This window comes from Leuciscus leuciscus (assembly GCF_965113295.1).
Source record: "Leuciscus leuciscus genome assembly, chromosome: 23".
Classification (NCBI taxonomy): Eukaryota; Metazoa; Chordata; class Actinopteri; order Cypriniformes; family Leuciscidae; genus Leuciscus; species Leuciscus leuciscus.
In genome coordinates, this window is record NC_138747.1 from 8,881,794 (window position 1) to 8,897,361 (window position 15,568).

Here is a 15,568-nt window from a genome sequence, read left to right on the forward strand (position 1 = left end):
CTGTTTTTTTGGGGGGGTAACAAAGCCAGTTGACAGCCTAAGGATCAAGAGTAGTGGTCATGAATTTTTGTACGGACTCGGACAGTTAAATGGTTTAACGAAAACAACTGGGAGGAACAATCCTTTTACCACCAATAACATCAGGCACACGAAAGACTTTTTTTTTTTCTACATAAAAGTTTTTGAATACAACCAAATCACACTCAGTGCTAATCTTATCGAACAATTCTGTGATTACGACATCAGCAAAATTATTGCTACAACATTTGTTTCAATGGGTTACTTACAAAAACGCATTTCAAAACAGGTATACAGCACACCAAGTCTTGGGGAGCTTTGGACACTAAGGAACGTTGCATCTGGCTGGTCTACATTTCGACAAACGATGGGGGTGGACAGCCACAAAGCCAGGATTGAACTTGAGTTACGACGGTAGCTTTGAAGATGTTATGCCCAAGGAACCAAAGAGTTTTAGAAAGAAATCACGACTTATTGCATTACATTCACTTTCACGATCACGACGTGTTCGTACCCTTCGACTGGTCATAAACTATTTATTTTTCCCTTCCAGCCCTTATCACATATTTAATTTCTTACTCTCCCTTTTCTCATTCACATTCTCACATCCTGCCACCGACCTTGACTTAGTTTTTAGTGTGTTAGCAAATTAGCTCTGCACACATTCACATTCAAATGCTGAAATTTCTCCTCTAACATCTTTTCTTTTTTTTTTTTTTACAGAATGCTGGACTAATTTTCCTTGGGTTATGTAGTTTGCAAAGCACAAGAAGGGGAAGTTATTGACTACTTCAGCTCAAGGTTTCTTGTCCATCGTGTTCAGAAACAGTTCAGTAAATCTCCTCAGTTGCGCGGCTGCTGTCTGGCTCTCTTCATGTAGTCGAAGGTTGTCTTGACGAAGGTGTTGCACCTGTTCCTGGAGCATAGCCTTGTCTTCTTGCTCCTTTGAAGGATAATAACAAAGCATGTCGTTACAAATAACTGCCTTGAGGTGAACGCTGCTAACAGTGCTTGTTTGGCTATGTTGTGGATTTGTTTAAGCATTATTTTTGCCTGTTATTATGTTCGAGGCTCTTACCTTCCTTAGGTCACACTGCAGCTGTCGGAGAATGAGCTCCAGCTGGTTAACCTTCCCAGTTAGCAGAGTAGGAGAACCTTCCCTGGTTAGATGATAGACAGACAGGAAAAATTAGACAGAAAGGCACACAGATCAATAGGATGGATAGATGCAGACAGACACAGAAAAATAGACAGACAGATGGATAATTAGATGGACATAGAGATAGATGAACAGAAAGATGACATATAGACAGACAGATAGACAAACAACAGACAGATAGAGTCTGAGACAGACAGACAGATAGATAGATAGATAGACAGATAGATAGATAGATAGACAGATACGATAGATAGATAGATAGAGTCTGAGACAGACAGATAGATATAGAGTCTGAGACAGACAGACAGATAAGATAGATAGGAGTCTGAGACAGACGGACAGACAGACAGACAGACAGATAAACAGATAGATAGATAGATAGATAGATAGATAGACAGACAGACAATAGATATATCGTCTTAGACAGACAGATGGACGGATGGATGGATGGATAGTCTGAGACAGAAAGATGGATAGATGGATGGATGGATGGATGGATAGATAGAGTTTGAGACAGAGACAAAAAGGCAGACAGATGATGGATGGACGTTCTTCTTACCCTGCCGGTAGGGTTGAGGCGGCCACACATCCCACTCTTCTGCTCAGCTCCTCAGAGAGCTCCAGAACCTGTTTAGTCTGCTCTTCCTCTGTCAGGGAGCTCAGAGAGGTTCCAGTCTGATCTAAAAGAGAGGAAAGATTTATTCTGTTAGAAATCCAGGCTGAAACATTCATTATCTATACAGGGCGGTAATAGCAAGGGACTGTGTGGTGTGCTGTATACGTGTTTATCATTTAATCTAAGCAGCTGCACACTGTAAATCTACTATAAAACAACTGTTTATCACTCATCAGCACTGCACAGGACCAAAAAAAACAAGACAAGCAGGAAATCCCCTGAGGTACACAGGAAACATGGAACTTCATACTGCTTCACCTGAGGTGATTTACTGTAGGCTGATGTTCCAGGTAGGAGCTTCAAGCAACACCCAGAGAAAAGCTTATTAAATGCGATCCTCCTTTTCAGCTTTTTCCAAGGTGTTAAATCTAAGCGTTAACCAGCTTCAGCAGAGCAAGGTGTTAATTAAGTGGGGAACGGAGCTAACGCGGCAGAAGGGTTAATGGCGAGACGGGAGGGGGGGTTCACACGCTTTCAGGTGAGTTTAGCATTACACTGTCAGACGGGCATATCATTAAGTATTCAAGACCAAGAATGCACAGATATAGCGCCTTTACCTCTGCTGAGAGGGCAACAGGGGGTGGAACTGACAAATGTACTGCTATTTCCATTGGGCATAAAACAAAATCTAGAAACATTTTTAAATAGCAATTTCTAATCATTGATACCAAAAGTTAATAAATATATGTTTTCTATTGTTTTTATTTACCTTATTTAAGCAGTGATCTAGTCTATAAAGTTTTAAATACCCATTTCTAATCATTGATAGCAAATTATGGACCAAAAGTTAATAAATATATATTTTGTATTGTTTTATTTAGCTTAATTTCAATCTACCCCAATATTACTGACAAAAAAGTCAAAGACAAATGGAGTTTTGTACTTGCATAAAACAAAACTACATATCAAGTTTTGACATATACATTTTTTGCATATCAATTTCCACACATTGATAGCAAAAGATGGACCAAAAAGTTACTTCATATCACTGACATAAATGTGTTTGGCACTTGCATAAAACAAAACTTTTTTTTTTTTGTATTTTTAAAAAGTATTTTTTAAATACCAACTTCTACTTGTTTACTTCTACAACTTCTACAACATGGACCAACAGTTAATAAATGTGTGTTTATTGAGCTTTACTTTGAATTCATGCCACAAAACTGCCTTAAATGTGTGTTTTGCACTTGGAAAAGCAGAAGAAAACGTGGGTGTGGTCTTAGAAGTGGAGAATTTCTTTTGTTTCTTTATAAAGACCTACAAGCCCTTTGTTAACAAGAATGCGAGTCACGACCCTTTATATTATTCAATATACAATGAGCAATCTCACAAGATGTTGACCTGCCATTGTTTCGTCAAACGACGAGCTAAAAGCGTTCATGAGGCTCCTTTAAGAGCTCTCACCTCTTCTAACACCTTTCATTGCTTCCTCCACCCCCCTCTCTCATTTCATTTCATTAACAGTCTCACAGTAAGCACAAAGCAGCACATGGAAATCAACAATGTAAGCTCACCTCCTCCCCACACCCTTCTAGTTAGCACCCCAACCCTGAGGCAAAAGCTAACTTAATCATTTCTCTCGCCATGAAACGATGGTCTCATATTTGTTAGCATTTCAGGACGGAGCCGCACACTCATTCCATTTTTCATATCCGTCAGGTCCCAAGAGCACGTCTCTAAGGGCTTGGGAGAAAAAAAACAAAACAACGCTAGCAGGGAGAACCCGCTTGCCGGACGCCCCTCCAGCCAATTAAAGCCATCCACCATGTATTCCCCCCGTTCCACATGTAGATCCAAAGGAAATTCTCAGTTCAAGAAGAGCTGCCCTTGCCAGCATTCGCCATGGTCTCCACGGCGACCGGTTGAAGGTGAGGGAACAGCTGTAATTGCACACGAGTAAAAGCGTCCAAAACCCAAAATGTGTAATTACAGCAAGCGATGGCTTGAGTCATTTCCCTAAGTGGTGTCTTGCTGGGCTCACATTGTGATAATGGCTTAATTTCTCAATGCTCGAAATACGGTCTCCGCTCCTAATTAGCACCTTGCGGAACAATGCGCCTTCAGGCAGTCACAGGAAATGAATGGGAGGAAAATAGAGACGTGGTGATTTCGACATGGTCAAGAGCAGCGTTGGAGACGGGTGCTGTTTTCTGCAACCTTCAGTTAACTTTGTTAATGGTGTGTGAGAGCGGCTAAAGCTTTGTGTTGAGGGGAAACCTTGGTCAAAACACAATTCCAATAATAGGACAAAAAGGCATTTTCTGTTCTTTTCAATTCTCCTTCAAACCTACAGTTAATACAATGAGTTACAAAAAATTAAATGGATGAATACAATTTTTAATTTGCACATGCGGCCTTCATTGTTTTAGCTCCCAATTCACTTATGTCAATCAGGTAAAGGCACAAATACACACCCAAAAAATGTACTTATTTTACTGGGACAGAAATTATGAATAAATACATTACAATTCAAAAGTTTGGAGCCAGTATGATTTCTTTTTTTCTTTTTTCAAACTACATTTATACTTTTATTCAGTAAGGTTGCATTACATTGATCATAAGTTACAAAAGATTATTCAAATAAATGCTGTTCTTTTGAACTTTTTAATCATAAAAGAATCCAGATTTTTTTTTATAGCATGGTTTACACAAAAATATGAACAATATTGTTAATTCGTGGCCACGATATATATATATTTTTTGACGCATGTATGTCATGTGCGGGGCTCTGTAGTTTTGAACATTGATAATCATAATAAATGTTTCTTGAGCAGCAAAGCAGCATATTAGAATGATTTCTGAAAGATCATGTGACACTGAAGACTGGAGTAATGATGCGGAAAATTCAGAGGAAAATCACATTTTAAAATCAGAACACTTATTTGTAATAATATTTTACAATATTATTGTTTTTATTTATTTTTAATCAAATATTTTTAATCAAATAAGTGCAGCCTTGGTGTGCATAAGGGACTTCTTTCAAAAACATAAAAATAATCTTTTAGACCCCAGATTGTTTAATTGTAGTGTACATCTTTTTTTGAATAAAAAAAGTAAATAGGGCAACAATAATTGCACTGAGCTAACAATTCTGACCTTTGTGAATAAGGCACATTTTATAATGAGCCTTATTTGCATAAAAAAGGCATGTTTGAGCTCAAAAGACCACGTGGTGTTGAATGAATATGCCCCATAGTCTTTGACAAACATAAAGACATTTGACTCCATTTGTCTGGTACAAAAATATCCAGAGTCAAAGGGTCAGGGCAGTCCTCGTGGAAAAAATACCAAGTAACCTTGCTGTTCATTCCATAACAGTGAGCAGCGAGTTTAAGATCACAAAGCATGTTAAATGGGTCAAGACCGTACACAGCTGTGAATATGGTGTTTCTCAGTGACAAACCAGTATATTTAGTGTGTGTGTGACGGAAGCTTGTACCTTCAAAAGCCCGTGCGGCGTTCACAAGATGTGACCAGTCGAGACCAGAAGAGGGGTCCGGCAGGGGCATCATACCAGTGTCCGCCAGCTTCGCCTTGTCTGCCAGTGAGCTGTCAGAAAACCAGAGCTCATCTGTGGAGACAGCACACACAGTTATTTAGAGGACAGTTAGAGTGCATGTTTAGATGGGACCCATAACCTAAATGCCATCTCTACAGTGATTCAAAATTATGAAGACATTTTAATTTAGAGAAATGTGCACAGATGAAGACTAGCCGCAAAGTTGGAATAATGTGCACCACCGAATCATTAACAATAAGTGCAGGAACAATCATTAGGAAAGTAAAAAAAAGCTTCCATTTTAATTCCATGATGATTTTAAAGCACTATTCGAACAGAACATGCTCTGACCTAAAGGTGCCTTTAAATAAATTAACTCAAGAGAGACTACAATTACACTTGAACATCCATAGACATCATGGATATAACGATCAGTTCGATTAAAAGGAAACTGAGACGGTCACTGAGGACACAACTGAAAAGCCCTGACCACGGCGTAAACTACATTAAACATTCATCCACTGGCTTGATAGAAAAGCAGTTGCCACTGCTCAACAGTCAAGAGCCAAAGGGCATCTTTACCCACAATTTGATGTACTTATGGAGAAAGAATCAAACGTGGCAACTCACAGAAGCGAAGTAAAATTAGCTCTAGGTGACCTAGAGAGCAAACTCGCTAATTCACACAAAGTCTGCTCATGCAGGCAGACAGACAGGCCTCGCCTGAGAGCGGAGAGGTGAGAGTGATTTGAATAATGAATGAAGTTGGCTGGCTTAGAGTTCTGCTATAATGAGAGAGGAACTGTACGTTTCAGACAGCTGGAGAACAGATCAAGTGTCTGTATGCGAAATGCGCCAAGAGGCATTAGGGCTGTTCACACAGGACGTGTTCTTACATTCTATTTGTGCAATTCTTTTGCTATTTTACTTGTAGGTCTACATAAACATGCATTATATGGGCGTCTTTGGCTGTTATGCGTGTCTTGCTAATTTTGTGTTTTTTTAATCAAACAAGTTAGAACAGTTCTGTTAATTTGGGAATATTACTTTGTATTTTTTGTAAAGTTTTTACATTTTTTTTGTAAAAATATAAGTTTCCAAAATACACATAAATCTTGTTTTTTTTAAATGTATCTAAATTTAATTAGAGGATAATAGTTTCACTATTTCCGGAATACAGCATAAATGTTTATTTTATTCAATTTTTTTACAAAAAAGAAAATTTCCAAAATGCACATTAAAAGCTTTAAATATTTGTAACAAAAAAATAAATAAATACAATATTTCCAAAAATGTATGAATTATTTGCTGCTTCCAAATTAGAGGAATTATTTGCTGCTAATCAAATACAATTTAATTGGCAGCAAATAATTCCTCTATTTTAGAATTACCTTTATTATTTATAATCTTTATTTATAATTTTTTACAAAAATACAATTTACAAAATGCGCATACATTTTTTTTCCCCATTCATTTCAGTTTTGAAAATGGAAACATTTACCATATAAATGATAATTTCAAGTTTTAAAAACATGGGATGGAAACATTGCTTTATTAACAAACCGTTTTTGCGATATAATTTTTTTCCCGCTAAGATGGACACATAGAAATTTCATGGAGCCCCTAAAGGGACGTGGTGAAGAAGAAAAAAAATAAGATGGGATTTTAAATAATAAAAATTATTTGCCAATGCTTTTGCGTTCTCTCGCAAAGGTTTTACGTTCCCCCGAGAAACTTTGCGTTCGCTTGGAAAATGTTTGCGTTCTCCAGAGAAACTTTACGTTCAACTTTACAAACTTTTCGTTTTGCGAGGGCACGCTAAGGTACGGTGGCCGAGAGAGCTCAACGCGCTGCAACTGAAGAAAACACATGCAAATAGAAAAACACCCATACATTAAGAAAAGATCTTCATCAGTCTCACAACACAACCAAATACAGAAACGCGCTGCAAATAGCACAGACCACAACAGAAATGTTCCCAGGGGACCCCAATAAATGACGAACCCGGCTGGGACATGCTTATAGCTCAAAGTCTGCTTATTTTATTACATTTTTTAAACTTTTTTTTGTGTGCAAAACATACAGTGATGACATGTTTATGACATATAACTTTGTATACAATATACAAAATGTATTAACAAAATGTTCAATGTCATCAGAATACAACTGAGAAAAGAAGAGTTTACAATGAGCTTTCAGTTAGCTGAAAGTCTCCAAAGTCCCCACTTCAAGGGCTCTGCCCTTCGAAGAGAGTAGGGCATAGGGATGCTCACGAGCTATAAGCACGTCCCAGCCGGGTTCGTCACTTATTGGGGTCCCCTGGAAACATTTCCGTTGTGGTCTGTGCTATTTGCAGAGCGTTTCTGTATTTGGTTGTGTCGTGAGTATATGGAGCACACGTGTTGTGAAACTGATGAAGATCTTTTCTTAATGTTGTGGGTGTTTTTCTATTTGCATGTGTTTTCTTCAGTTGCAGGCGCGTTGAGCTCTCTCGGCCACCGTTCTAAGGTTTTGCGAGCGAACACAAAGTTTCTCGGGGGAACGCAAACATTTTGCGAGCGAACGCAAAGTTTCAAAGAACGCATTGACACAATATCTCATATTTTTTTCCACCACCATGTCCCCTTGGGGGCTCCGTACAACTGTGTACATAGAAGCTTAACTTCACAAGAACGTGCGTTCTGTTCAAGTGCATCGCGCTCCAGCTGTTTAACGCATGAACACATCTCGCTTTCAGTGACCAGTCCAGCATAGTTATGCAAAAATTGTGGCATTATAATGATTTTCCTATTACAGCACACTTTTCATCCCGCTAGAATATTTCAGAAGACGTATAATAGCATGATTAGCACCAAGTCTCTCTTGCATTAGCAGCAGATTTATAGTATCATTACTTGCTTCATTACTAAGTACAACATTAAAGTCTGCAGAGGATAAAATTACTGTAACAGGAAGGAATGTGGTGAGCTTACAGAGGAGACGGAAAAATCCGCTATGAGCCAAAAAAAGCTCATTTATTCCATTATCATCAACCATGTCTTAGTGCTGGAAATCCAAGCGTTTACATTTTATGTACAGCTGGTACTGTGATGCATTCTAGGATGAAGTGGACAGCATATTGCAGTACGTAAATGTAACCGTGGGATTCTTACAACAATGTTAGTATCACTGATTTGGCAACAACGTTGCTAAATGTGGCGAAAACTCACTTTTGAGCAGAGCAGCGGCGTGGTTTAGACCCATGCGAGGTGGTAGGGTGCTGTGGTAGGGTAAGGCGCTGCTGAACAGGATGTCGTTGGGCACGGCCTGGTCCAGCATGGAGCTACGTGAGCTAGCTAAGGACAGCGCCCTCCGGTGGCTGCTGCACAGGCTCTCGTCTGAGAGGGTCCGGTACAGGGAGCGGCGTGGAGACTGACCGACAAGCGGTATCTGAAATAACACAAAAACAGAGATTGAGGAGAAGGAAAGTGATGGATGGGATGTAAATAGAAGACGACAGGTAACAGAAAGACAAAGAGAAAGCAGAGAGAGAGAGAGAGAGAGTGAACGAGCAAAGCAAAGATATTATTCATCAGAATATGATTATGTGAAAGGCTCTGCAATATTGTTAATAAAACAGCCATGGCAATAAAGCACATATCACTTAATTGAATTGTGGGAGAGAGGTGGGGGGTGGAGAGCAGAAGGAGGGTGAGCTAAGGGAACATGAGACTCAGCTGGGGACCAATCAGCAGTCAGAGTGAGTGACTGCGGGTCTGTGAGTCAGATCTATTAGAGTCATAGCGCTCTCATCAATAATGCAGGCGAGATGGACACGGTCCTCACGGGGGGTCTACTGGCGGGAGGAGGGGTGCAAGCTGACAATTAGAGACATGAACGTGACAGAGGACTAACAGAGATAGGATGCTTATTATAGTCTTCAGGAATTAGAAAAAAAGCATGGTGAATAATGCCAGTCTGACAAAAACAATCCCACATTAATGTTTGTGCAGAGTGAGACTAGTTGAAATATGAATTCCTATTTTATTAGAAGAAATAATAATAATAAAAAAATATTAATCATCATCTCCAGTGACTTTAACAACAACAACAACAATAATAATAATAATAATAATAATAATAATATAAAATAACAATAATTATTATTATCATCATCTAAGTACAGTGGAAAAACATTATTATAAATTGTATTATTATTATTATTATTACCAACATTAAATAAAAAAACATTTTCCAGTTCACTTAAATGATGATAATAATATATTTTCCAGTTAACTGAAATAAAAACAAGAATAATTAGAGATAATACTAATACTTGATGTACTAATACTTGAATACCACAATAATACTTGATGACCATGATGATGATGATGATGATTATTATTATTATTATTCCTAAAAACCAATAACATTATTTTAGTCAATATTATGATTTGGTAACACTTTACAATAAGATAACTTTAGTTAACATGAGTTAATGCATTAGGTATCATGACTTGTACAGCATTTCTCAAGCTTTTTGCATTTTATAAATATATTAATAAATTCAAGCTGTATAAATTAAGGTTAATGTATTATGAATTAACAAAATACATGATGTATAAAATGGTTGTTCGTTGTTAGTTCATGATACCTAATGCATTAACATATGTTAAAGAATTGAACTTTATTGTAAAGTGTTACCTATTTATTTTGATACACTGTGGCTGAATTACTGTACATTTCAAATGAACACTTGCGTATGTACTGTATGCATTGTGCCTTTGCCTCTCTCACTGGGGTTTTGTGAGTCATTATTCTTTGTAAAGCTGCTTTGGAACATTATGTATTGTGAAAAGTGCTATGCAAAAGAATCAAAGTAAAGCTTACAGTGAGACGAACACGCATGTAGAGAGTGTGGGCATGTGCAGCTTTATAATCCACACTGCTGAGAGCAAAGCAGGTGAGGAGGATGACTGATTGTTGTGACCTCATTTCCTCTAGACGCTTCCATTAGTTCAACCATTACACAGTCTGCTGACTGGTTAGTTGATTTGCTTGTCAGTGTAACACACCAGTGAATAATGTGTTTAGCACAAAACATATTCAAAACAATTTCTTAGTTTTTCAGTGTTGTTTTAACATGTCCTAAGTACAGCAGCACTTGCTCACTGCATTACTCATCCTCCAGGGCTCAGCTCCACACTCACCTTGCCGCGACCTGCCTGCCCCGGGGGGCTGTCGGGTAGAAGCATCCTGAGGAAGGCCTCCTTAGTGAGCGTCTGAAGCTTCTCACCTGCACTATTAACCAACTGGGATGGGTCTCTCAAATAGAGCCCCCTGAGAGAGAGAGACATGGAGACAAAGGGAGAGGAAGGGCGAAAGAAAGTGAAACAAATTAGACAATAAAACAGACATTAGCAGTTTTGCTGTAGTATCAGTCTAAAGTGAATTGTGAAATGCCTCTGTATGTGGTGCTGTACAGTTGGGTATCTCCTTGTAAAGGTGCTACAGACAAAATATTCAAAGGACTACAAGGCTACGGTAGTGACAAAACACAGGATTATGGGAGATTGAGTAAGGAACAGCCTTCACACAGTCATGACATGACTCATCGGAACAAATCAAAAGAGATCACTGACTCCTGTGATCTGAAAGGAATAGTTCACCCAAAAAGGAAAATTTGTCATCGTTTACTCACATCGTTTCAAACCCATATGATGAATTTGTTTTTAAAACATCTTGGCCGGGCCCTTTTTAATAAAACAAGAGGGAATGAGGACTAGAGCTGTAAAGCTCCATAATGACAAAAAAGCACAATGAAAGAATCATAAAAATTGTTCACACGCACTATTTTCCAAGTCTTCTGATGCCATACAATCGCTTTATGTGAGAAAAAGACCAAAATTGAAGTCAATATTCACTGAATATTTTGATATCAGTTATGGCAGAGTAGCTATGAATATTTATTCATGAATAAATTCAGATCTTTTTAATGAAATCACTTGTAATTCACCAAACATGTGAACTGAACAACTCACTGACTAAATGATGTGGTTGCAGCTCACTATTGAGGAAGATTGTTCATCTCATCATGACTCAAAAAAACCCCAAAAAACGTTATGGTGCCTTTACATAATTTTTTAAGCTTGAAAGCTCCAGTCGCATTCATTGTAATTGCAAGGAAAAGAACAACTAGCACATTATTAAAAATGTCTCCTTTTGTGTTTTACTGAAGAAAAAGGTCATATGGGTTCAGAGTGACATGAGGCTGAGTAAATTATGACCATTTTTATTTTGTGCGTGAACTTTCCCTTTAAGGGTGTAGGAAGTGCCATTGTGACAAGACAAGAGGGAAGGAAAAACACAGTGAATAATTCAGGGCCAGGTAATGATCCAACTACCTTGATTTCCTCAAAAGTGTCTTTAGAAGTAAAGACAACAAAGCCTCTGACCGACTGAGGCAGCAACAAAGAAGAAAAAATTATTACACAGAGCCTTTAATCGATTCAGTGTCCTTTTTGCTTTTAAACCTGATACAACAGAAATATGAATTTCCATCAAATATTGTCTGCATCAGGAAAACGTCAGCATCCCCTAGTGAGATTGTCAATCAAATCCAGCCTCTGCTTTAATAATCAGAGAACATTTACCAGGACTTCAGTCTTATAATGTGAAGTGGCAGGTGTCAAATAGATTCTGTCTGGATTCTGTGTGATGGAGGTTACATCATATTTCTGTTGACATCGATCATCTCTGAGATGCTGCTAGCCGAAGATGTGTTACTGACCTAAAAGGTTTCCCGAATGTCACTGATATGCAGAGGTACTGGTCAGACACTGACTTAATGCATTTGTTAAACAAAAAAAGCAACATGATTGAAGTGATTTCATCTCACTATGAACTCTTCTCTAGCTTCAACGTTACATAAGATCCATAAAACATTAGGTGCTACTTACCTATAGTCTCTATCTTGCCTTTGCTCCTCCAGTAAGTGGTCATTTTCTCCTTTCTTCCAGCCAGTCAAATACTTCTCGCCTTGTGACTGGCAGCTAAGCGAGTGCTTTTCCCGTCCTCCCATTGAAGTCGCGTCCGTAGGAGAGATGATGTAGATTTTTGAGGGGTCAATGGAGCTGGAGTTCTTCAAACAGCGTTCAGAGGGGCTTCCAGAATGACGAGAACCACTGAGGGGAAAAAAATGAAACCAATAGCTGTTTGTATAACTGATTTATCATGAAATAGGGATGCCTGCCTTAGCCAGAACCATTAATGATCAGGTTTTAAAAGGATTCTTATCAAGGCAAGAACATGGGAGGAAGCAAAAATTACTACTGAAACAGCAAAAAAAATGGTACCAAAATACTTTAAAATCTGAGCCTCCTGCACAGCCATTGTTATTTTAGTATAATTTAGTATTTTTACTAAGTCTTTCTTAGTTGAATCAGCAAGAATAAGAAATAATATTTAACTGATGACCACCACTCTTAATGTTACAGGCAAGTTTCACAATTCAACAAATCAAAAAAAATCAACAAAAAAAAAATCTTAAAACCAAAATAAAACCAAAAGACAAACCATCTCACCTGGAAAGAGAGGAGATCTCGCTTAGATCTCCTGTGCTGCCATCTGTGGTGTGACCGGTAGGTGTAACGGGAACGTATCCTTGAGACAAGAACATCTTTGCCCTTCCTTCATCAGTCTCGCAGTCCTCATGGTATTCCAGAGGCCACGGGAGTCCAGTCTCGACCCTCCCGTCCCTCAAGACCATCCGTGAGGGTCCCACCCCAGTCAGGGGCAGGGAAGGGGGTGGAGGGGGCATGCAGGGTGCTGTATCTATGCCGCTGTCGGTGGACGCCCCCTTTATGTAGGTGAGACCCAGGGACTCTGGATCCATCGGGTCTCCAGAACCGAAATGTTTCTCGTCGCTGCCGCTGGAAGTATTGCTGGAGAGGGTGTTGTTACTGGAGTGGCTGGAACAATGACTGTGGCAGCTCTTCTCACGGGTCTGGAAGATTAAAGTTGACCAATTATTATAAAGGACTTTTTAATGTTTTTGAAAGAAGTCTCTTATGCTTATCAAGGCTGGATTTATATGGTAAAAACAGAAATACACTGTAAAAACGGTTTTGTCAAAGTTGTAAGAGAAAAACAGTATTTTACAAGAAAATAATATTTCAGTCTTTCTACTTAAAAATGTAATGTTTAATTCAATGTTACTTGTCATTTATTTGTAATTATTTGTGAAATTTACTAGCAATTTCGGAATGAATTTTATTTAAAAGTAAATCCTACCCCAAAAGTGTATTATGAAATATTAAAACAATTTAAAATAACTATTTTCATTCTAATATGCTAAATTGGTGCTCAAGAAACATTTCTTATTATACAATTAAATCCACACACATACATATACATGTATACACAAACACACATATATGATGCAGCCAATTCTATGTGTATATATAAATATCATATATTATTTTACTGTATAATAATAAAATTTGTTTTATTCCTTTGTTCCTTATTAAAAATCTATCATTTGTACTTAGGCACTGAATACGAGGCAGGCAAACCATTTCATCGAAATGCAACATTTCTTTACTTCATGGTCACAGTACAAATCCAACAAAAATTGATGAAGGAAAACCCCCGGAGAGCTGAAGTGCATTTAGCAGAGCAATAACAGCAACAGACAGAAGAACCAGCTCTACGCGATTACCACCTACTGTAACCAATCTCAAGGAAAAAGAATAATTGATTATTCGGTTAAATTGCATCCTCTAAATTTAAGCCCTTTCAAATGAATGGAAAGCAGATGATTTTTAAACTTTAATGCATGGTTTACTTTGGAAGATCTACTATGGTGCACCATTTCCAAATGTCCCCTCTGGCTAAAGCCGATGTGGTCAATACACTATTGCAAAAAGCTGTCAGATCTGTGAATCAAGTAATGGAGGAATGCAGGGCTTTACATAAGTAATATGAGATAAACATGACCCATGAAGCTACTTCTTGCCGTTAGCATCAACATCGGCTGCAAAAAGCAAGGGTATGGTGACCTTTTCGTGCTTGATAAATTAGATTTATTTGTACATAACCTGATGCACAGGCTCCTGACGTTGGAGCTACCCAGCGCTCAACTCAAGTCAGAATGTACAGTGTGGTGTCCTGTAACTGTGCTGGCGTCCAGTTTCTTACGTCAATTCCCACAGGGATTGCATGACTGGATGTGACACTATGAACCATCTGCCATAGATGTCAACCCCCCTTTCCTCCAAACCAATGACCTCCCCTTCACAACTACCCACCCACACGGAGAAATGTGGTGCATTTGCAATGCTGCCAACTACACGTTCCTGACTAATGAGGTCACTGCACCCATCAGCCACATACAAACACACAAACACTTGCACCGACATTGCACTGCATTCGTGTAGCATATGGTCCTGTTGCTGTACAGTAAAAGCCATTTACTGTACAGTACAAGCCATTTACTGTATCATAAAGATGTTTATGCTCCAATAACCAGAAGTTCATATGTAAACTAGGAAACCGCTGTCTGAAATGCTACAAATGTAGACTAGCAGAAGGAAACAAGTCCTAGTGCTATTAAAAAAAATAAAACTTGTCCAATCAAATCAGAGACTGGATCTAATGGTTTTATAGTTCAAATGATTGATTACTTACACGAGGAAATTTACCAGGTGAGTCTTTCGCCCCCTGTCTCTGTATACCTCGGTTCAGGATCTTGGTGGATGGGATGTGCCACTTGGCCTCTGGTACACAAGGCGATCCTGGAGATAATGGATGTGGTTACATGACATTGGAGTGCTGTGCATTTAAAACTGATTAGTTGATCAGATCTTCACCAAATGACTAACAGAAAATGTCTCAGGTTATTTAATAGAGATGGTTAAGCTCATAAAACAAGTAAATCAGTCAATTAAAGAAGGTAAATAAATTCTATAAGTCACTTGCAACTAATGAAGTTTAATCTGCATTGGCGCTTGAGAAAAACAATGCTTCCATACCGGCAGACCGTGTCCTCTCCAGTTTGTGCTCTCTATCTCCTTCTTTTTCTTCTGGCTGATCGTGAAGTGCAGGTGATTGTGATCTATGGGTTAAGCAGAATATCTTTGTAGTGTAAAGGTCCACTGGCATTATTCATAGACATTAATGATATTTTGTTGTTACTACCCAAGCATGTTGTATCAGCCTGATTAATACATTTCATATG

The 15,568-nt window shown here is 38.5% G+C and overlaps 1 protein-coding gene across 1 annotated transcript in view; it reads right to left on the reverse strand.

Annotated features, from left to right (window-relative positions):
- Positions 1 to 716: 716 nt before the first annotated feature.
- Positions 717 to 15,568, reverse strand: part of sipa1l2 (signal-induced proliferation-associated 1 like 2) — a 63,207-nt gene continuing 48,355 nt past the window's right edge. Inside the window, exons 12-21 of the mRNA XM_082155418.1 lie at positions 15,363 to 15,445; positions 15,019 to 15,125; positions 12,915 to 13,336; positions 12,291 to 12,515; positions 10,542 to 10,671; positions 8,562 to 8,781; positions 5,293 to 5,424; positions 1,737 to 1,857; positions 1,097 to 1,178; positions 717 to 961 (exon numbers count right to left, since the gene is read on the reverse strand). Of these exons, the coding sequence (XP_082011544.1) occupies positions 815 to 961; positions 1,097 to 1,178; positions 1,737 to 1,857; positions 5,293 to 5,424; positions 8,562 to 8,781; positions 10,542 to 10,671; positions 12,291 to 12,515; positions 12,915 to 13,336; positions 15,019 to 15,125; positions 15,363 to 15,445 (1,669 nt within the window). The 3' untranslated portion in view covers positions 717 to 814. The remainder of the gene's footprint in view (positions 962 to 1,096; positions 1,179 to 1,736; positions 1,858 to 5,292; positions 5,425 to 8,561; positions 8,782 to 10,541; positions 10,672 to 12,290; positions 12,516 to 12,914; positions 13,337 to 15,018; positions 15,126 to 15,362; positions 15,446 to 15,568) is intronic.